This window comes from Sarcophilus harrisii, chromosome 2 (genome assembly GCF_902635505.1).
Source record: "Sarcophilus harrisii chromosome 2, mSarHar1.11, whole genome shotgun sequence".
NCBI classification, from domain to species: Eukaryota; Metazoa; Chordata; class Mammalia; order Dasyuromorphia; family Dasyuridae; genus Sarcophilus; species Sarcophilus harrisii.
Genome location: NC_045427.1, coordinates 594,342,013 through 594,363,892, shown reverse-complemented (window position 1 = coordinate 594,363,892; position 21,880 = coordinate 594,342,013). Strand labels below are relative to the sequence as shown.

Below are 21,880 nucleotides of genomic sequence, written 5' to 3'. Positions count from 1 at the left end.
AGCCAATGGACTTTGCAGAATAATATTTCTTTTTTGAAAATTCATAATTTAAGGAAATGCTTAATTTCAGTTAGAGGCTAGTGAAAATAAAGGTGCATATTTGTTATAAAGATTTTGTTTTTTCCTTTTTAATGAGGGAAGAATTGGGAAGGAGAGAAAATAAATATTTGTTAACTGAAAAGATAAGTTTTTAAAGATCCAAAAATAAAAATGCATTTTTTCCTATCCAAGTCCACAGACCCTTGAAATCTACCCACAGAACCCTTTAGAATTTGTTGATCCAATGTCAAGAAATTCTGGCATAGATAATGAACATATAATTGGAAGTGCCAAGGGGAAAAAACGTATTTTTTATTGCCATAAAGATGGAAATTCCAAGGAATAATGCAACTCCTCAGTAATATATCTTTCAGACAGAAAGCCTTTTGTTACCTCATAAGAGAGAAAAGTTGCTTGGGAAGTCTGAGCTTAATCCATTCTTCTATAATTTTTAAAGGTTTGCAAATGATATATTCCAAGTACAGTGTTTCTTTTCATCTCAGACTGCTTTTATAAATTATAAATTATTTTAAAATTGAATTTCTCTGTCCCTGAATTGTAGTCTGGATAAAATTCCCTATTGACAGATTTGCCCCTTTCATTTGCTGCGTCAGATATCTATGTATCATAATGAAAAAAAACAAGAAACAACATGCTTCATTGGATCTTACCCCTAGTTTCACATTGGATTACTTATTTAAACTCTATTACCTATTTTCCAGCTGTAGAATAGAGTAGCATTTAGAATAATTATTGCTTGTCTTTACCATTCCTGGACCTCCTTTTTTTAGTCTTTTCCCAACTTTATTCAATATGTGTGAAGGGAACCACTAAATATTTCTTAGAAAAAAATGTTATTACCAAACCTATATAGAAGAAAGAATATTTTGGTAGTGGTATATAATATGGATTGGCAAGAAGAGAGAATAAAGAGAAAAAAAAGCCTATTAGCAAGTTTACAGCAAAAGTTCAAGCCAGTGTACTGAAAGCATTTACTAGGGTGGTAGTATGGCTAACATTGGAAAGGACAGTTTTATTAGAGGTGGAGCTAGAATTAATGGGGCTTCAATTGTTTAGATATTATAGGTGAAAGAGAAGGCAGTGAATGAGAAAATCCTAAGATCGAGAATATGAGAGAATGATGAATGGTAGTCTCATAGAAAGACAAAGAGAAGTCAGAATGAGGAAGATGTTTAGGAAGAAAGATGATGAACTCAATTTTTAGACTTGTTAGGATGAAGAAAGTAGGAGATGCATAGATGGAACTTAGAAGACAGGGTTCTAGATATATAAATTTTGAAGTCATTTGCATAGATGTGGCCCTTGAAGTCAGGAATTGCATGAAATTGGTAAGCGAAATATGTAGAGTAAAAACATAAGGCCAAGAATAATCTCTTGAAAGAATATTTAAATGAAGAAAATGAAGAGCCAATGAAGGCAGAAGAGAAGTAGCATTAAGAAGGTAGCATAAGAACCAGGAGAAAATAAGTGTTTCTGAATCAGGAGCAAGAAAGAGTATCCAGAAGAAAGATATGGTTAGCAGTACTGAGTGCTGCAGAGAGATCCAGAAAGATGGGGACTGAAAAAAAGACGAGTATTTTTTAAAGATGTTGGAGAGAACAGCTTGGGTAAAGTACGATTGGAAGAGGTTGAGGATGGAGTGAGTAGTGCGCAGGTGGCAGTATTAGTATAATAATTAGTTGAGGAGCTCAAGTTCAAAATTGGAACAAAATATGTCTCATAGTCCACTAATAGTTAACAAAAAGAAGTTTCTTTGGCTATAGCAAGGAAAGGAGAGAATACTAAAATGATGCATTTGAGTACAGCTTGTCTGTGGCAGTGCTGATGTACCATTAGTCTACTAATCAGAAGTCTCAGGGAAAAGCTGGAGATCCTTATGCCCTGACATATATTATACTTTTAAGAAAAAGACCTTATATAGCCTACATGATGTTTCACTGATAGACTCCTATATTAGCATAGATAATGTTTTCAAGATGTTTGTCAGTGAAGAGGAGTGAGGAAAGAAATAATATAGTAGTTGAATGGCTAGGATTGGGAGAAAGTTGAGCATGTTTATAGAGTGTTTGTGAAGACCGTGTATTTTAAAATCAGCCGGAGTCAGGAATTCAGGTTAGGGGAAAATCGTCAATCTTTATTCTCAGTGAAGAAAGATCGGAAGTGGAAGAGAATGGGCAATAGCAATGTGTGCAGCTGAGTCAAGAAGCTAGCTAGACCAGCAGCTACCAGCATAGAACCCAGGCCCAATCTCTCCCCACCTCTCTTCCTGTCTCTCTGCTTCTACTCACCAAAATCGTCATTTCCTATACAACACATCAGGACTTACACAGAGAGTGGGTGGGGGCCATTCTTTATCCAAGCATGTATATTAGTAGAGTATAGTCCAATTATTATTTAGCCTCATGTGCTTGGGACCTCAGTGCATCAACTCAAGCCTCAGCCCATTACATCTCCCGCTTTCTTTTGTTTTAGAACACAGGTGGTCATGCCATCCCTGACTCCTCAGGGAGCTCAGAGCCCCCAAGGGGAGGTGATCACAGCCTCCCTAACTTCTCAGGGAAGAAGGTGAAAGCACCAAAAAGGAGGTGATCACGACCCCCCCCCCCGACTTCTCAGGAAGGGAGGTGAAAGCACTAAAAAGGAGATGATCACACCCTCCCTGACATCTCAGGAAGGGAGATGAAAAGCGCCAAAGGGAAGTGGGGGTTGCTAGCGGATTTCTGGGATGAAGGGTCTTATTATGCACAAACCCATCAGCATGAGAGGTATTACACAAGCACATAGCAATAACACAGAGGCTATTAGGGATGACACTCCCCACAGTCAGTCAATGTGGGCTCGATGTGGTATGACAAACATGAATTGTACATGCAAGTAGCGGAATAACAAACAATATAAATCAACATGGTGTTGTAAAAGATCACCAGAAGTCCTAGAAGGAGAGTATGTAAACAACAGTCACACATACACCTTCTTCAGCAGCCAAGAGATAGTCCAAAACCAATCTATTGTCCATTGCTTCACATGTCTGGGAATCCAATGATCCCCCTGAGTTTTTGAAATCCTGCAAAAGTCTTTTTATGTGTTAGGGAATCCAATGATTGCAGCAGATTTTGAAGTCCTATAACAGTCTTATCATTTCTCAGAGAATCCAATGATTCCTGAGAATTTTCAAGTCCTATATCTCAGAGAATCCAATGATTCCTGAGGGTTTTGAAGTCCATAAATCTTTGATGTCCATGAGTCAAACGCCATAACTACCACACTCTTTCAAGGGTGAGCACACATCAGCAACAGAACCATCCGATACTTCTTGGGTCTTCTCCTTTGTTTCAAGGGTCTGCTCCGTCTCCCTCTGATGGACAAGGCAAATATGGCTCGTTGGCACCCATCTGATTCCTTCTCCACCTGTAGAGATACAAGCAAACCCTCTCCCCCAAGCAGTTAGCCTATCTGGTCCTTTCCATTTACCACTTCCTGGGTCTCTACACATCACCTGGCGATTATCTAAAGATAGTGGAGCTGCTCGCACTGGACACTGTCCTTCCGGTGGGTTATAAAACCTGTCTGCTAGAGCCAGTGCATCTTTGTCAAAAATCAAGAAGTTAATAGTATAAAGGGTTAGATTTAGAAGTTCTCTAGGATTACCTGTGGCTCCCCCTTTCTTTTGTTTTTGGAGGAGCGTCTTAATATCTCTGTTTCTCCTCTCCACTATTGCCTGTCTTTGAGAATTAAAAGGTATGCCAGTGGTATGCAAAATCTTATACTGTGTACAAAAGTGTGCAAAATGTTTCAAAGTATAAGCAGGACCATTGTCTGTTTTTATTGCTTGTGGCACACCCCTAATGGAAAATGCTTGTGTGAGGAATTCAGTGACCACTCTGGCTGTCTCTTTTGCTGCTGGTATTGCAAAAGTGAATCCCAAAAAGGTGTCTACCACAACGTGGATGAAAGACAGACGACCAAAAGGTTTATAATGGGTCAAATCCATTTGCCAGATTTCATTGGGTCTCAAACCACAAGGGTTCTTCCCTGGAGGCAGTGTAGGAGCATGGAAAGGAATGCAAGCTGTACAGGCTTTTACTATGCTCCTAGCTTCCTCTCTTGTTATTCCAAATTGTAAACATAAAGCTCGAGCAGCCTGATGATATTTAGAATGAGATGCTGGGCTTCTTGGAATAAAGGAGTATTGACCAACATAGTTAGAAGGCTATCTGCCTTTAAATTGCCATCAAAAATGGGACCTGGAAGTCCACTATGAGAGTGGACATGTAATATATAGATCTTACCTGGATGCTTTCTCACTTGCTCTTGAAGTTTCTTAAAGAGCTGATATATATTAGGGGCTGCAAATTTTATTTGGGCTGTGGCAATTCTTTGTACCACACCTACTGAATAGGCCGAATCAGATATTATATTTATGTCTCCTGGATAATAAGTAAGAGCTAGAATGATCGCGTACAATTCATTCTGCTGAATGGACTGAAAAGGAGTTCTGACTACTCTCCTTATAGTTAGAGCATGAGAGTACACAGCACAAATATTATGTTTGGATGCATCCGTGAAGATAGTTGGTCCTTTAAAAGGAACTTTAGAAACTTTTTCTTCAAGAATCCATCGCCAATTATGTAATAGTCTGGTTATCTTTAATGGAGACCCATGTATAAAATTTGGAGCCATGGCTAATAAAATTTGCCACTCTGGGATGGTCTCACAACACACATTAATTTGTGTATTGGTATAAAAGATGTATATCTTGTCAGGTCTTGTCCCAGATAATTGCACTGCTCACTTAGTGGCCTTTAATAAAATTCTAGCCACAAGCACTGGGTAGGGAGTAAGGCTTTGTTCTGGTTGTGCCGGGAGGTTCACCCACTCTATCACACTCTGTCCTTGATGAAGGACTGCTGTGGGTGCCTCTTGTGTGGCAAAAACTGATATTTCCAAGGGTTTTTGAGTGACTCTTTCAACCACATTGGATAAAGCCAATTCAACTTTTCTCAAAGCCTCTTGAGCTTCTTTTGTAAGCTGGCATGGTGAATTAAAGCACTGTCTCCCCTTAAAATGTCATATAACGGTTGTAACTGATAGGTAGTCAAACCTAACACTGGTCGCATCCATTGGATATCTCCTATCAATTTCTGAAAATCATTCAATGTGTTTAGCTTCTCTGTTCTTAAGGACAGTTTTTGAACTGTAAGCACCTTAGGGTATACTTCATATCCTAAATATTGAAAAGGAGCATGTCTTTGAATCTTTTCTGGCGCTATGTATAATTTGTAATTCCTTAGTGTTTCTATGGTCTTTTGTAGACATGCTTCTAACATTTGTTCCTCAGGTGCACATCCCAAGTTATCATCCATGTAATGTAATAGCATAACTTTTGGGAATGCTTTTCTTACTGGAGCAAGAGCAGCAGCAACATACATTTGACACATAGTAGGGCTGTTTTTCATTCCCTGTGGCAAAACTGTCCATTCATATCTTTTATAAGGCTCAGCTAAGTTAACGCTGGGCACTGAAAAGGCAAATCTTTTCATATCCTCCTTATCCAGAGGGATAGAATAGAAACAATCCTTAATATCTATGACTCAAAGAGGCCATTCTCTAGGCAATTGAGTAGGAGATGGAAGTCCAGGCTGAAGAGTTTCCATAGTTTCCATCTGTTCATTTACCTTTCTTAAATCTGTTAACATCCTCCATTTTCCAGATTTCTTCTTTACAACAAACACTGGGGAATTTCAAGGACTTAGAGAAGATTGTAAGTGTCCTTGGTCAAGCTGCTCCTGTACTATATTTAATAAGGCCTGAACTTTATCATTACCTAAGGGCCACTGTTCTATCCACACTGGTGTATCAGTTTTCCATTGGATAGGAACCGGTGAAAGTGTTGGCAGGCCTTCAACAGCAGCCCTGCTTAAAATACCGAAGTACTCATTTTTAACCCTAATTGCTGTAAAACGTCTCTTCCCCACAGATTGAGGGGAATTTTTTCAACTATAAAAGGAGTAAAAACTCCTGTTTTGCCTTCAAAAGTCCATCTCATAGGGGTAGCACTAACTTCAGCTGCTATTGATCCTCCTACGCCAGAGATGTAGGTGTCTGCTTTAATCTTTGGCCAGTGACTGGGCCAATTGGCACCTCTAATGACTGTACGATCTGTACCTGTGTCTACCAATCCTTCTAATGGTAGTGAGCACAGGTCGGTCAGTTGTTACAGCTGCTGTCCAGTATATTGCTGGAATTTGTGATCTGGAATCAGAATCTGGGTGACTATCACCAGGCTGCTTATTAGGATTCTGTATGAGTAAACCTGATGCTACTATTTCTCCTGGGTGATAAGTCACACTTTGTCTGCGTGTGTTGGTGACTGGGATATTATCTACACATTCCCCAATTTCCCACATCAGTGTGTGGATGGACACTGTTTTGTACGTACTCTCAGGAGGTAAAATGGTCAAGCCTACTGTGCCTGGAGGCAAAGGATCCGTAGGCTGGAGAGGAACAGATTTCACCTCTCCAAGGGGTATCTCAGTTGTATCAGCTGCATACAACTCTATTCTCCCTAATTGTAATCCCTTTCTCCCTTCATATGGCTTCCTGGCTGGTTGATCTGGCACTCTCTGGGTGCACCATTGGCTGCCATCATGCCCCAAGTGTTTTTTGCCTGGGGCCCTGAGGCTGGGGCCCTCATCCCATTTCCCTGAACCTGTCTACATTCTGAGGCCCAATGGAAACCTCTGTTGCATTTTGGACATGGGGTACTGGGTCTTGTTCTCCCACCATGTTTTTTCACTCTGCCTCTATACCAACATTGAGCTTTCAGATGTGCAATTTACCACACTGAAAGCATTGACAAGTCTCTCTGGAAGTCTCTTGCCAGAAGGGACCCTGTCTTCCCATTTTGGGATCTTGGGAAGTCTGCATCATAGTCTGGCTATAAAAGGCATTTGTGCCCACTGTGGCACAGTGTCTTATGAACTCCTCTAAAGGAGCATCCTTGTGCAGTCCTAGTATAATTCTTCTGCAGACCGCATTAGCATTTTCCTTAGCAAGTTGCCTTATTAAAACATCTGTTAATGCATTTTCCCCATTAGTTCTTGTGATAGCAGTTTGTAAACGTCCCACAAAGTCAGCAAAGGGTTCATTTGGCCCTTGTGTTATTTTTGTGAAGGCCTCACCTTTGTCATTTTTATTGTGAATCAAAGCCCACGCTTTGTTGGCATTGATAGCATTAGCAGCAATTTGCTCATATGCTGCTATGGAATAATTAATCTGTACTGTGACATCTGCATAGGGACCTGTACCTGTTAGTAGGTTATAGGTGATTGTAGCATGAACTGCATTTTTACTATTTTGTTGGGCTTGTATCCTACAGAGCTCACTATATTCAGAAAGCCACAAGTAGTTTTGTCCAGGTTCTAGGCATACCCTTGCTATAGATTTCCAGTCATTAGGGGTCAAGATTTCAAAAGCCAAATTCTGAAATAGCATCTTAACATAAGCTGATGTAGCCCCATAAAGAGTGCAAGCCTTTTTCAGGTCTTTGAGGATTTCTGTTAAAAGGAGCGTATCTTCGACTTTCTTGACCTGAGGAATTAAACTGTTGTATTATGGAAAAATGTGGGTTTGAAGTTCTGCCACATCTATGCCTTTCTCTTTGGCCTTCATTAAGCCCTGTTGCAATCTAGTCATAGGAGTAGTTGGATGCTGAGGGGGAGGTGCTGGTGCTGTCACTGCCCCCCCCCACTGCCCCTCCTCCCTCCATCCCAGAGGGTAGAGTTGATGGAGGAGAGTCAATCACTTGCTCCTGAGGTGGGGCTGAAGCTGCCTCCTGAGGTGGAAAGTCACTACACCCTTGCTCACTTAAGTCTCCATACCCTGTGGGGATATGGTCATTAATCTCTTCATTGTCTTCCTCCTTAATATCAGGCTTCCCCATATGGCTATTCCAAGCAGGTTTTTTCTTTCTTCTAGGGATAGGATTTCTTAGTGCTAACTGAATTATATTGTATAAATAGAATGCCTCAATGGAAATTGAATGAGGACCGTTTTCACTGTAATATGTGGACACTGTTGTCCAACCAGGCACCAGTTATCTCAAGAGATCTGCTCCTCCTCAACGAACCAAGGGGAGATGCAGTTTAATGTACCCAGAAGTCTAGCTACCTATTCCCAAGTTATAAGTAGCCCTTGTCCTTCTATCAGCTTAAGCATCCTTTCTATAGCGCCACTCCTGGGTGGGATTGAAGGGATTGCGGGCAGGGATGGAGAGTCCTTAGCTAGCATTTATCCCATTTCAGCCAAAAAAAGATACTAGTTTAGTTTTTAAGAAAATAAGTTCCCTGTTTGTCTATTAACAATACTCACCCAAGTTCCTGGTCACCGGAGACTTCTTCAGTGAAGGTAGGGTTCTTGGTTCCCACACTTGGGCACCAAACATGAAGACCGCATATTTTAAAATCAGCAGGAGTCAGGAATTCAGGTTAGGGGAAAATCATCAGTCTTTATTCTCAGTGAAGAAAGATCGGAGGTGGAAGAGAATGGGCAATAGCAATGTGTGCAGCTGAGTCAAGAAGCTAGTTAGACCAGCAGCTATCAGCATAGAACCCAGGCCCAATCTTTCCCTGCCTCTCTTCCTGTCTTTCTGCTTCCACCCACCAAAATCGTCATTTCCTATACAACACATCAGGACTTGCACAGAGAGTGGGCGGGGGCCATTCTTTATCCAAGCATGTATATTAATATAGTCCAATTACTATTTAGCCTCATGTGCTTGGGACCTCAGTGCATCAACTCAAGCCTCAGCCCATTACAAGTGTTGAGGAAGTCATTCAAGCTACATGAGAAAGAAGGGATGGTTGTTGAAGTGAGGTCATAAAGTGGGACTGAAGGAATGGATTCAAGAATACAAGTAGAGGAACTAATCCTAGTGATTAGTAAAGCTTCTCTCTTGATTAATTGAAAAAGTTGATAGTAAGACATTGTATGGGAAATGTGAATTGTAGGGAATGGAGAGAATTGTAAGCATAGGGGTATGTGTGGGACTTACAAGATACATCATACCCCGCCCAAAAAAAAGAAAAAGGCATTATGTTTTAATTTAATTTCATAATATTCTCCTTTCTAGTTTATTTTATTTTTCTGAACTTAACATAAAATAGGCATTTCCCTATACATTGTGGAAGAGGAATAAAAAAATTATAAACGGAATTCCAAATCTCTAACATAAAACTTGCTTTTATTTTAAAGTATGTAATAAATTCAACATGTAACTTTCAAAGCTGTTATGACTGTGACTCACCTTTGGCTTTTATTCTGTTCTCATATTTTGGAGGAAAAGGGAGGATACTATCCCTTTCTCTCTCTCCCATCCACCTCTATTTGAGAAAAAGAAAACCTTGGTAATAAATATGCATAGTCAAATAAAACAAATTCCCAATTTGATCACGTAAAAAATGTGTATCTCATTCTGCATCTTGAATCCATCATCTCTCTGTTAGGAAGTGTATAGCATGCTTCATCAGTTCTCTGTAATTATGGTTGACAATTGCATTGAGAAGAGTTTTTTTTTTGAGTCAGATCTTTAGGATGTGGTACCAATTGGCATAAGATTCTTTTTTTAAAAATAATATTTTATTTTTCCCCATTAAAGACACTTGCTATAAAAACAATTTTAGTATTCATTTTAAAAATTTTTTGAATTCTAAATTTTCACCCATCCTCACCTTTCCCCTCCCTGACACAATAAGCAATTTGATATAGGTTATACATGTGAAATTATGCAAAAGATATTTCCATATTAGTAGTATTGTAGAAGAAGACACAGACCAAAAGAAAAAATATGAAAAAAATAAAGTGAAAATTTGTATATTTCAATCTGCATTCAGACTCTATCACTTCTTTTTCTGGATGTGGATAACATTTTTTATCACAAGTCCTTTGAAATTGTCTACGATCATTATACTTTTAAGAATAACTATATATAAACTTTGATTCCACCAGACATTTGATGTTCTGCTGATCTTACTGTGGATGTCTAGAATTTCTCTTGAGATTTATATTTAAGACCAAAAGTCCCTGATAGCAAATCAGTTCCCCTGATTTGACACATATTACCAGGATGTGATTTTGGGTTAATATACGATACAAATTTGTAAATTGACCTTTCTAGGTTTCCCTCTGTAATCTTACTTCCTACTAATTGTTATTTTATATTATAACTTACTATACCAACTAGAAGAATGGGGAAGGGGTAAGAATAGTCAGAGGAACCAGAACAACATATAATTTTAACATATTAAGGTTATAAGTAACCAGTATAAAGTAGCAATAGTAGGAAGTTAAAATTGAATGAATGATTCTTTGTGCTTCTCTCCCCCGAACTCTTCTTCCACCTTGCCTGCTATCCTCCATCATTTAATTTCATCCCTACACAGTCTGTCTCTGTATTTTCTGTATTTACTTTCCCATATACCTTTGTACTTTATTAAAATGTGACCATAACCTTACTTCCTAATTGTCCTTACATAAGTCTTTTCTAGGAAATACTTAAAAAACTGGGAATACCTGCCCCATTTCATACTTGCATAAATTAATTAGTGATTCAATTACTATACTGACTAGAAGGGAGTGGTGGCCCAGGGGACCAGAACAAGATACAGTTTTAATATGGTCTCACACTTTATCTCTCTGCTTATTTGGAGAAAGACTTCCCCCACTTTCCACCAACCCCACCTCCCTAGATAGAGAGGACAATTAGGAAGTGAGGATGTAGGTTATACATGTGAAATCATGTAAAAGATATTTCCATATTAGTCATATAGTAGAAGACACAGACCAAAAAACATGAAAAAATGAAGTGAAAAATTGTATATTTCAATCTGCATTCAGACTCCATCAGTTCTTTCTCTGGATTTGGATAACATTTTTATCACAAGTCCTTTGAAATTGTCCTTATTCACACTATAACTACTCTTATTCAGGTCTTCATCACCTCTCTCCTGGACTGGAGAGAGTTCTCACTTCAAGTGGCACATCTTCTCATATAAATTTGCCCATCTGATGTGGGGAAGGGAAGAAGAGAGGGCAGAAAGGGGATCTCAAACCTATGGAGGAAAGGGGTCAATACACACTTCACAAATGCATAGGGACTAGGGACAGGGACATGAAAGCAGGAAGAGGAAAGCAAACTGGGGCCAGCCATGTGAAGGCCTGGCCAGAACTATTTCGGGGCAGACATATGCTGGAGACCACCTTTGCCCCACTTTACCCTTTGCTCTTCCTGTGTATTTGTCTGTGTATATGCTTGTCTGTTCCCCAAGCTCTCCTGTCTTGTCTGTGCCTGGTCCTCACACGTCTGGCACTAGGAGCAGTGATGTCAGTCTCTTCATGATCTGTTCTGCTTTCACATGGAGGATTTTTTATTGGGAGTGGGGGGTAGGGGAGTCATAGAGAGCCAAGCAGAGGGACAGGAGCTGAGAGACCACCATAGTATCCAGTAAAGTTAACATAGGTGTGCATCCAAGCTGACTGGATATAAATCTTAGTTTCATGGACATTCTGTCAGACTGGACTTTGAAGTACTTCATCAATGGCATTCATCTTTCCATCTGTGCCTTTACACAGGTTGCTCTCCATGCCTACAACAAACTCTTTCCTCATCTCTACCTTCTAGATTCATTAGCTTTTTTCAAAGAACAACTTCAAGTGTCATCTTTTACATGAGAGACCATAATATAGTTCCCTGGAATGGAAGGCTCTGAAAGTTTTTGATGTCCTTCTCTTTCAGGTTTACAGCCAACCTTATCTCTGGAGTGCTTGACTATAAAGCCTTACTGGACAGGTAAGTAGTCTTGGGGAATATGAAGTCTAAGCCCAGATGTAGTAAGTAGCTAAGCATTTCCTTACAATATGCATATTGGGAGTTCTAATTAATATTTGATAGAAGTTGTCAGTCTTATAGAGTTTAAATGATATCTTCATGGTTATAGAATTAGTGAGTCTCAGATTCAAACCCAGGTCTAACATTTTCTCCATTGACCCACACAGCCTTGTGGCCTTTTACTTTTCTAGATAAGGCAACTCAACTGGAAAGCCCATGGACAGAAGCTGAGACTTGAGGATTGAAAGTTCCCTATCCAAAAAAATATTCATTTGTTGTGGCTTATCATTGTCAGAAATTTAACCCAATAGGTTAAGCACTTCCCTCTACAGTTAAAAAAAATCCTAGAAAAGAAAATCTGAAAACATTTCAAACTTTAATCATTAACACCTTAGTCCACATTTCTTTATAGAAGATTAGTGAACCAGTTATGTGACAAGCTGATAAGGTATAGTAGATATTGATGTGAGAAAGCAAAAAAACAAATCTGAAGCATATGGAGGAACAGATGTGGGAATGGAAAGGTCAATAAGCATGAAAGGGACATCATGAGGAGACCAGGCACTTGGGATTAGCAGCAAGTGAGACTCCAAAAAAGGTAGATTAAAAAGTCATAAAGGATATACTTTACAAAATATAAGCATCTCCTTCATCACAATTTGGGGCCACCTTTCAGTCTACAAACCTTTTCTCTTACCCTTCAAGCATGGTACCTGGGAGAAATGTCAATAGCCTGTCATAAGACTTGTAGAATTAACTGTCAAAGAGATATGAAAAACTACAGAACTGGGACCACAGTGGCAGAGGGCAAGTTCTATCTACAGTCAATCTTTATTCCCAATTGGAAAAGAATATGAAAATTTGGTTCAGTGGGGCTTCATGGTTTAGCAAATATGTAGGGAGTTAGTTCTACAATTTTTCTGGGGCACCAGGGCAAAAACTGACTTCATGGCAATAATAAACATAGCAAGTTGGTGATTATTGGGATTGGCAGTGCCAGGACAATATTAATGCCTGTGATCTGCCATGTCAGTCCCTTCAGCCTCCTACTAGAATAAAAGAAAGGGAAAAGAAAGGAATCTGAGGTCAATTTTGAGCACCAAGACAGAGATTTCATCTAGACCATATTAAGTGTGAGCCCTACTCTCAGCTCTTACAAAATCTACAGCAGGCCCTTTCTAGCCCACCTGCCCTATTTTCAGACACATGTACACAGACACACACAATATATATATAGAGAGAGACACATACATACATAAGTATCATATATATTCATATATATTCACCTATTTACATGAAGATTTCCATGACAAATCATTGGCAACCATTCATTTGTGTAGATGGCAGTTATGGTCCCCTCCAGAAATCATTTCTACTATTTGATAAACTCAGGAATGGCTTGTAAATTGGGGTAAAGGAATCGAGATATTCACTTGACCCTATAAAGAAGCTATGATTTTTTTCATGTACTTTGTCTTATCTAATCCATTGTCTGTACTCAATATTAATTTTCTTTCCCTGTCTGACTCGTCCCTCTCCTTTCCTTTCTCACCGTCTAGCCATTCCATACCTGTGGACTGTGCCAGAGGACAGCTATCCGGCCAGCCTCTCTGTATGAAGCAATACTATGGGCTCTTTTCTTCCTATCGTCTTCCAGGACATGTCAAAGATACTCTTGTGGCCCAGACAAGCAGTATCATGCCCGAACCAGAGCATATCATTGTGGCTTGTAACAATCAGGTAGGTTGGTTTCATTGGCTACTTGAAGAAACTGTAAGTTTGAGAATTACTTAAACTAAGAAAGAACCTTATTTTAATACTTTGACTTTATAGAGTGCACTCTATTTTTCAAAGCACTTTCACATCCATGAATTTGTTTGATCTTCACAACACCCTAATGAGATAGGCACAGCCCAATTCACTTAATAAGGATTAGAATCCAGTCTTCTGATGCTGACTTATTGCTGTTCTTTTGCTATTAAGCTATGGTGCTTCTCACAACCTAAGAATTGTTTTCATGTTTCTAGAGAGTTAGCAGGTAGAGAATGTTCATCAATTTGTTCTTCTGCAGCTTCACTAAGGACAGAACACAATGACAAAGGGGCACGTTTGAGACCAAGTGTGCTGGGTGATGTCCCATCGGTGACATTAATTAAATTAGCAGTGGTAACCAAAACTACACTTTGGAATTTCCATGGTTCAAAAAGACATCTTCCGTACCTAATTCAGGGACTCACAACAAAGTCTCATGAATTGTCCAATTGAGTAACTCTACAACATGGACTTTTCAGTCCCTTCTAGTCTTCCTTGGCTTTATTCGAGGGGGAGAGGGGGAAATGTGGGGTTTTGGAGTTTTTTGGAGTAAATCATCTTGAGTCACCAGTTGTGTGTTGGGGGGAAAGATACCTCAGTGTTTATCTGATCATGAAAAGTAGGAGTATCAAATAATTAAGAAAAATTGTTAAGAAATTTGGAACTACACCCTGAAATGAGAATCCCTAAAGAACAGAGGAAATTAACAAGTATATGTGTGCTCCAGAATGAGGTCTTAAACAATTCAAAGACCCTCAAGTATTCATAGCTACATAAAAATAAAATTATAAAAGTTTTATCAGATCTAGGTATAGCAAACAAATTTTTACTCAGCCGAATTCAGCCTACCTACTCTTCTCTATATGATGGCAATTTGGAAATTAGGACATCCAACAGTTTTAACACTAGACTTGAATCACATTCTACTGAGAACTACCAAAAGCCACACCTACAAGGTTTATGGAAAGCTGAAGTCCCAGAGCTTCCATCTTCTCTGGGACCCTCCCTCAGAATTAAGTGAGAGCCTGGTGCCTTAAGGTCGCTGTTTAAGCTTAGTTTCCATGAATTAAAATGTTTGACCTGTTTCCCCCACAGTTCTTTGTCTTGGATGTGGTCATTAATTTCCGTCGCCTCAGTGAGGGGGATCTGTTCACTCAATTACGAAAAATAGTCAAAATGGCTGACAATGAGGAAGAAAGGTTGCCACCGATTGGTCTGCTGACGTCAGATGGGAGAGCAGAATGGGCTAAGGCCAGGACCATCCTTGTGAAAGGTTAGCAGCAGCATTCCCAACTGTCTCTTCATCCTCATCCTCATTGCCTTTCTTTCTTTGATATTGTGGTGGCCACTATTCTTCAGGGATTCAGGGGAGAGAATGAGGATAGTGCCACTAAAAACATCCCCATCATTCATATCTCAAGCCTCCATTCTGCTCATGATGGAACTGGAAACAATACTGTCAATATTAGCAATCTCTGAATATGAAGAACAATGTCAAATCCATTTGCAGATATAGTTTTCAACCAATAATATTCCTGTTTAAAAAAAAAAAAAAGAAACTAGCACTTGGAGATACAGGATTACACAGCACGTGAGTATTTTTGTTCAACTGGAAACTTTTAATCTTTGTTTCAAAGCTGGCAGTAATTATCGAATATTTCATTAGTGAGCAAAAAACAACCTAACTATGGTGGTTAAAAAAAAACTAAACAGCTTCAAAGCAGAATCCTGGAAGTACCCAAATATTCATTTCAGTCTCTCTAATTTTTACCTTAGTGAGAGAGTCAATTTGCCAGCCACTTCAATGCCTGTTCTGGTCCTGTACTTCAGACTAATAGTACCTGGTATTTCTCTTGCATACTAGCCATTGTTCTTTGTTAAATTCTTGAAACTTGCAAAGAGGAGAAAGTCTTTTTTTAAAAAATAAAGTTGAACCCTCTAGAAACTGCCTCCTTTATTCAAATCCTTATCTAGTTGAATAGGACTGACTTGTAGTGATTTTTAATTCTGATTCCTGGGTAAAGGAAGAATGATTCCTAGGAAGACAAAGCAAAAGGCTCCAGAAGTATCTATCTCCATCACATGCTATATTCAAATCAACTTGACAAATGTCAAGTGCTAAGGGAAGCAGGATGGTGAAGTGGAGAGACCAACAGTCCAGAAGTCAGGACACCTGAATTCTTATCCGATCTTGACATTCCATTATAATTCATAAGATTGTAAGCTCTTTGTGGGCAGGAACTGTCTTTTGTCTTTTTTTCCCTCCCTAGCATTTAGTACAATACCTGACCTGTAAGAGTCACTTAGTAAATGGTTATTAAATGACTGATTAGCCACTGACTAATAATGTGACCTTCAACAAGTTCCTTAATGGTTCTCTACTTCGTCTGTAAAATGTTGATCTTGAACTAGACTATGTTATAAGATCTTTTTCACCTCCAGACTCATGTAAGTCAATAAGTCCTATGCACCAGCCACTGTATGGGTTACAGGTTTTAAAAGTGCAGTCCCTTTCTTAAAGGCATGTACAAGTATAAATCAAGACATGACATGATAGCTGATAATAACAAAAATATTTACCTAAGTACAAATAAGACTCTAAGTGTTGTAAATGTTCAGAAGTATACAATATTGCTTCAGTCTAAATAGGAAAGTCTTCTTGGAAAACATATGAAGATTGATCCTTAAGGATATTTAGAATTTAGGGGCAGAAAATACTGGGGAAAGCATTACAAATTAGAATTTAGAGGCAGAAAATACTGGGGAAGGCATTACAGATGGAAAATAGTATGAATAGAGATGCAGGGACATAAATGTTTAAATCATTTTCCAGCTAAAGTGAAGTCTTGTGGAAAACTGGAAGAAAAGCCTGGGAAGTAATATTAAGTCCCATTTCTTTATTGATAGATCAGTATTACTGTTTTCATTTGATTCAATCTTATTTTTCTGGGATCATCAATCAGTAAATATGTGTGAATGGAATCCCACTTCTGACTTAGGAAATATGCTGAATACAAAGAAATATGACACATAGTCCCTGCCCTCAGTGAATTTAATAAATTGCTGAGATCTTGAAAGTTAATTAACTCTCTCATGGGGGTATTATTACCTTCTGTTATTTTCCTTCTTCATGAGAAAAATAGGGTCATCAAAATAATAGGTTATGCTATTATTCTCAATTTTGTTTCTAATTTAATGAATGCTTTGGCCTATACCATTGCCATCTCCTGAATGGTCAAGATCTGATATCAGGTTTAAGTTCTTAATCTGCATTAATTGAAAATCATTAAATTACATTTCCTAGAATCACAACATAGGAAGGCAAGAAGAAGCAGTGTAGAAAGTAGAAGGATCAATGGTTTTAAAGTCAGCAGTGGCTAACATTTATTGTCTGTGTAACTTCTCTGGGACTGTTTCCACATTTGTAAAATGAGGGATTTTCTAAAACTAGAAAACCTTCTAAAGACTATGTCTCCAAATCAATGATCCTATTATACTTCAACTTCAGTGTAATCCAAACCTTACACCAAGTATGAATTCCATCTACAGCATCTTTAACAAATTGTCCCATCACCATTTAATAAATGATAAAGTCTATCCCCAAGAGAGTTCATCCAATTTTGCTAATATTTCTTAATTCAAATTTGGATTTAATTTAATAATTAAACATTTAACATTTAATAATGATAAAGTCTATCCCCAAGAGAGTTCATCCCATTTTGCTAATATTTCTTAACTGACACAGTTCTTCTGTTGGAAGAAACAAAAAGGAATGCAGAACTTGGAATTCTCTTGCATGATTAGTCCTTTCAATGATTCCTGTATGTGTATATGCGTTAACTTTAAGAACAAAATCAACAGGAAATCCATCACTAGACTTCTCTGATTTTCTTGATAGCTCTTTTGCATCAAGTAGGGATCAGAATCTAAGGCTCAGGCTCAATATTTTTAAAAATTCAGATATTTCTCTCACTCCCTATTGTTAGCCATCTCCTCTCTGTCTTCACCTTTCATAGATGTGTCATGGCTTCATGAATGAACAGGCTAGTATTTTACATTCCAACTCAAAAGCCTATTCTCTTCTTTTTAGTTTCATTTCTTGCCATTGATTTGAAAGAAAAAAGCGTTTATTAAGCATCTACTTTGTTCCAGAAACTGTGCTAAGCAATTTACAAATATTATCTCAAAACCACTGTCTGGGAGGTAGACAGTACTATTACCCCTATTCTATGGCTGAGAAAATTAAGGGAGGCAGAGATTAAGTGACTTGCCCAGAGTCACACAGCTACTAAGTATTTGAGGCCAAATTTGAACACAGCTTCCTGATTTCAGGGTCAGGTCTCAATCTACTATCCCACATGATAAAGCTTTTCTCTGAAGATAAATGGATGTTCCCTACAATTGTATTTTCTTCCCAAATCTAATATATAGATTTGTGATAGCAACCTTTTAGGTCAGTGATTTCTCAATCTTTTCAAAGCTATGATGCCCTAAGTTACATGTCAGATTTTATGAACCAAACCAAAGATGTCTCCCCCAAAAATGTGCTAGATAACATGAAGATTTATATATGCATATACACAATATGCATACACACAAGTGTGTGTATGGATTTCAGTTAAATTATTTAAAATTTCATCATTTCCCTAGAACTGATATTTAGATCCTTTGAGGCTACAGAATCTAGAGGTGAGAATCATTGAGTCAAATTTCAGAAGATATATGTTTATCTCCAGATTCTTCTACCAGAATCGTCCGTTCCACTGACTCTTCTTGTATTTCTAATTCCATGGAATCAAATGCATCTTTCTGTCCAAGCAACTATACGTGCTTCTCTAAAGCAATGACATATCAACATGGTGGTTAAGTCCTAAGTAAGCAAAAAACACTTGTGAAATTAATTCACACTGAAACAAATTAAATTCCATTTATTCTCTTTTAGATGCCTCCTCTCCCTAGCCACAGGCAATTTATTTCAGGACAAGTATTTATTTAATACCTTCTATGTCCAAGTCCCTAAGCATACAAAAATCAAAATGAAACCCTCCCTGCCTTGAAAAAGTTACACTCAACCTGAAGCTCTGACAAAATACTTTTTCCTCAGATAAGGTGCTCTCAATAAGTTTTCTTCCTGAAATCCTGGTTAACCTGTTTAACTGGCAGAGGAAGATAAAACATTGAGTATTATAGAACATAAAAATATTCAAGAGGAGAAAGGCAGTTGAAGATTTCCTGTAGTGAAAGTTGGATTTGTGTGTGTGTGAGTGAAGTCATTATTGAAATTAAAGTATCATAAAATTTAGGGCTGAAAGGCACTTTGAGGTCAGTTAAGCGCCAGTCCATGGTTATGTGGGATTCAGAGAGGTTAAGAGACTTGGCTACACTCACAAATAATGGAGGCACCAGAAATACAACTCAGGTCCACAGATTTCTAAACTTTTCCTGTTTACATTCCCTAACACTGAAAGAGAAGCTTGCCCTGCAGAGCCACTTTATTAATTCAAACAGAAAAAGGAGATCTTCATTTTTAAACCTTTTGATTATACAATTCTGCATTTCCCAAAATAATGGGAAAGTAAACACTCATACAGAGCCATAATCTCACTGATTTAGAAGTCTACACCAACAATGCAGATTGCCATTCAGCCAGGACTTTCTCTCCCGTGTAAGTCTTATCTAGGTTCTCTATAAATTTTTCATTGTAAGGCCTACCTAACTTGCTCAATTTCTGACATCTCAAGGGTACCTGTGAAGTGCTCTATCAGTGCAACCATTATTCTTCACAACCAGCCCAATGACACCTTTGATGACTGTTCTTTGGAAGTTCTTGTTGACCAAATGTGGCAGCCTACTTATATCTATTGCCCTCTGTATGATATTCATTCTAATTCTTGGGAGACTGTTTTATTCCATATTGGATTATGAAAACCAAACATTTATTTAGCATCTATTACATGTGGGACACTCTGATAGGTTCTGGAGACATTAAAAAGTGCTCTCAGTAAGGCAAGCAAAGAACAGCAATAGCTTGCTACTCAATGCTACTTGAAGGCTTCATCTATTTCCAATACTCCACTGATATCTCAAATGATAATGAAAATCTGCATAGAGAACATTATTCTTAGACCTATTTTACAGACAAAGAAATCTAGACTCATAAAGATTATGTGACCTGTTTACTATTATGCAATTAGGAGGCAGAGTTAAGATTCTAAACCATTCTTCAAGTGCCTTTTCCACTATACCATTCTGTCTCTCTAGACAAAGGATCCTAAACTTGGAATTCTCAAATTCCCCCTTTCAAGGGGGGAGGGAAGTTAAATTATTATTTTGATAATTTACGACATAACTGGCTTCCTTTGTAATCTTATGTAGTTTATTTTGGGCATTTACATACCTCATTCTGAGCAACAGTTCTGAGCTTTACCATATGGTCAATGGTGGCTATGATAAAGAAAAGGTTAAGAATCCTTGCTCTAGACTAAGAGCTATTGGTACTATATCATATATATGATATGATATATTATAACTGCTACTAGCTAGATTCTCCCCAACTATATTGGCCTTGGGGCAGACAATTTTCCCTTGTTTAACACATGAAAGGTTTTTTTCAGAAGGAAATTTATTGGTTAGAAGAAAATAAGATAAAGTAAAACAAAATTCTGTGCCTTGATTTTAGGAAGCCATTTAACAAAATCATTCATGACACCTTAATGAGCAAGATAAAGACATAGCAACTGCATGATAATAGTTAGACTATAACTGGATAAACAATGAGTATTGAGTAATGGATTGATGTGAAACCAAAAGGATATTTCCAGTAGAATGCCCCAGGAGTCTGTCCTGGATTCAGTTCTGCTCAAGATTTTCATTCAAGATATAGATGAAGACATGAAATCTATGGATGACATGAAACCAGAAGGTACATCTAAGAGGAAATGAATGTCATAATCAGGATAAAAAAATATCTCAGATTGGATCTAATATAGTGATACTTAGCTTAGACAAAGAATATAAAATTTTATGCATGAGTTTTAAAATACCAAATACAGAATGGGAGAGATGGTTAGGCAACAATTTCTCCAAAAAAAGACCTCAAGGTGTTGGTTGTTTGCAAGATCTTGACCTTGCAGGTCACATACTTTCAATTCCTTCCACCAGTCCTCATAAGATGATTATCAGTTCCTCATCATCCTGTTCATATTCCTTTGGATGAATTCCATCTTGTCAATGTTCTTTCTAAAATATGTACCCAAAATTAAATGTAATAGCCTAGATGTGATCTGAAAAAGGCAAAGGATAATGGAAACATTTCTTTCCTTGTTTTAGATTCTACTATTAATATAGTCTAAAATTGCATTAGGGTTTGTTTTGGGGTTGTCACAGAACAGTGCCTGGAACATAGTAATTATCTGACAAATGTTTGTTGACTTAAATTCAAGTAGGGAAAAATCACTATAGGTTTGGATCACCTGGGAAAGTTTCAAGAAAGGTGAAATTTGAAATGCATATAGGACCAAGATAAGTAAAGATAGAAGGGAACAAAAGGGAAAGAGATGCAACAATGTTGTGAAGAAAGGTAAGAAAATATAAGTCATGTTCATCATAGAGTTACTAGACTAGTAACATAGAGTTACTATGCTTCTCACTGAAGCATAATATGTATAAGGGAGTATTGTGAGAAAAGATTGGAGGGATAAATTAGTATAGATTCTTGAGGAATTCTGGTCAGTCATTCCATTTATCATACCTGCTCCTCTCTATTTCCATTATTTTGAAGTCTTTTTCAAATTCTGTGATGTTCTAAGCTTGTTTTTACCATCTTAACTCTGATAGCTGCCATTCTATCTTCTACTATATAGTACAGCATTGTATTCTATCTTCTATTGTATTTAGTTTTACTTTTAATTATATCCATTGATAATTTCAAATATTTTCTATTTTCCATTTTGCTGAATTTTGTATTAACTTTTGATGGAGTTTTATTCATTTTTCCTTTTAATTCCTCTCATTCCTACCCCACCCCTTCATTTTATTTCTTAACTGCCTGATAATGTATTTGATAGTATTCTTTTTTTTTTTTTTTTTTTTTTTTTTTTTTTTTTTTTTTTTTTTTTTGCTGAG

General features: G+C 37.8%; 1 protein-coding gene across 1 annotated transcript in view; it reads left to right on the top strand.

Moving 5' to 3' along the window:
* CHAT (choline O-acetyltransferase) overlaps positions 1–21,880 on the top strand; it is a 104,976-nt gene that overhangs the window by 31,344 nt on the left and 51,752 nt on the right. Inside the window, exons 5-7 of the mRNA XM_031956270.1 lie at positions 11,852–11,905; positions 13,504–13,684; positions 14,852–15,029. Coding sequence (XP_031812130.1) covers positions 11,852–11,905; positions 13,504–13,684; positions 14,852–15,029 — 413 coding nt within the window. The remainder of the gene's footprint in view (positions 1–11,851; positions 11,906–13,503; positions 13,685–14,851; positions 15,030–21,880) is intronic.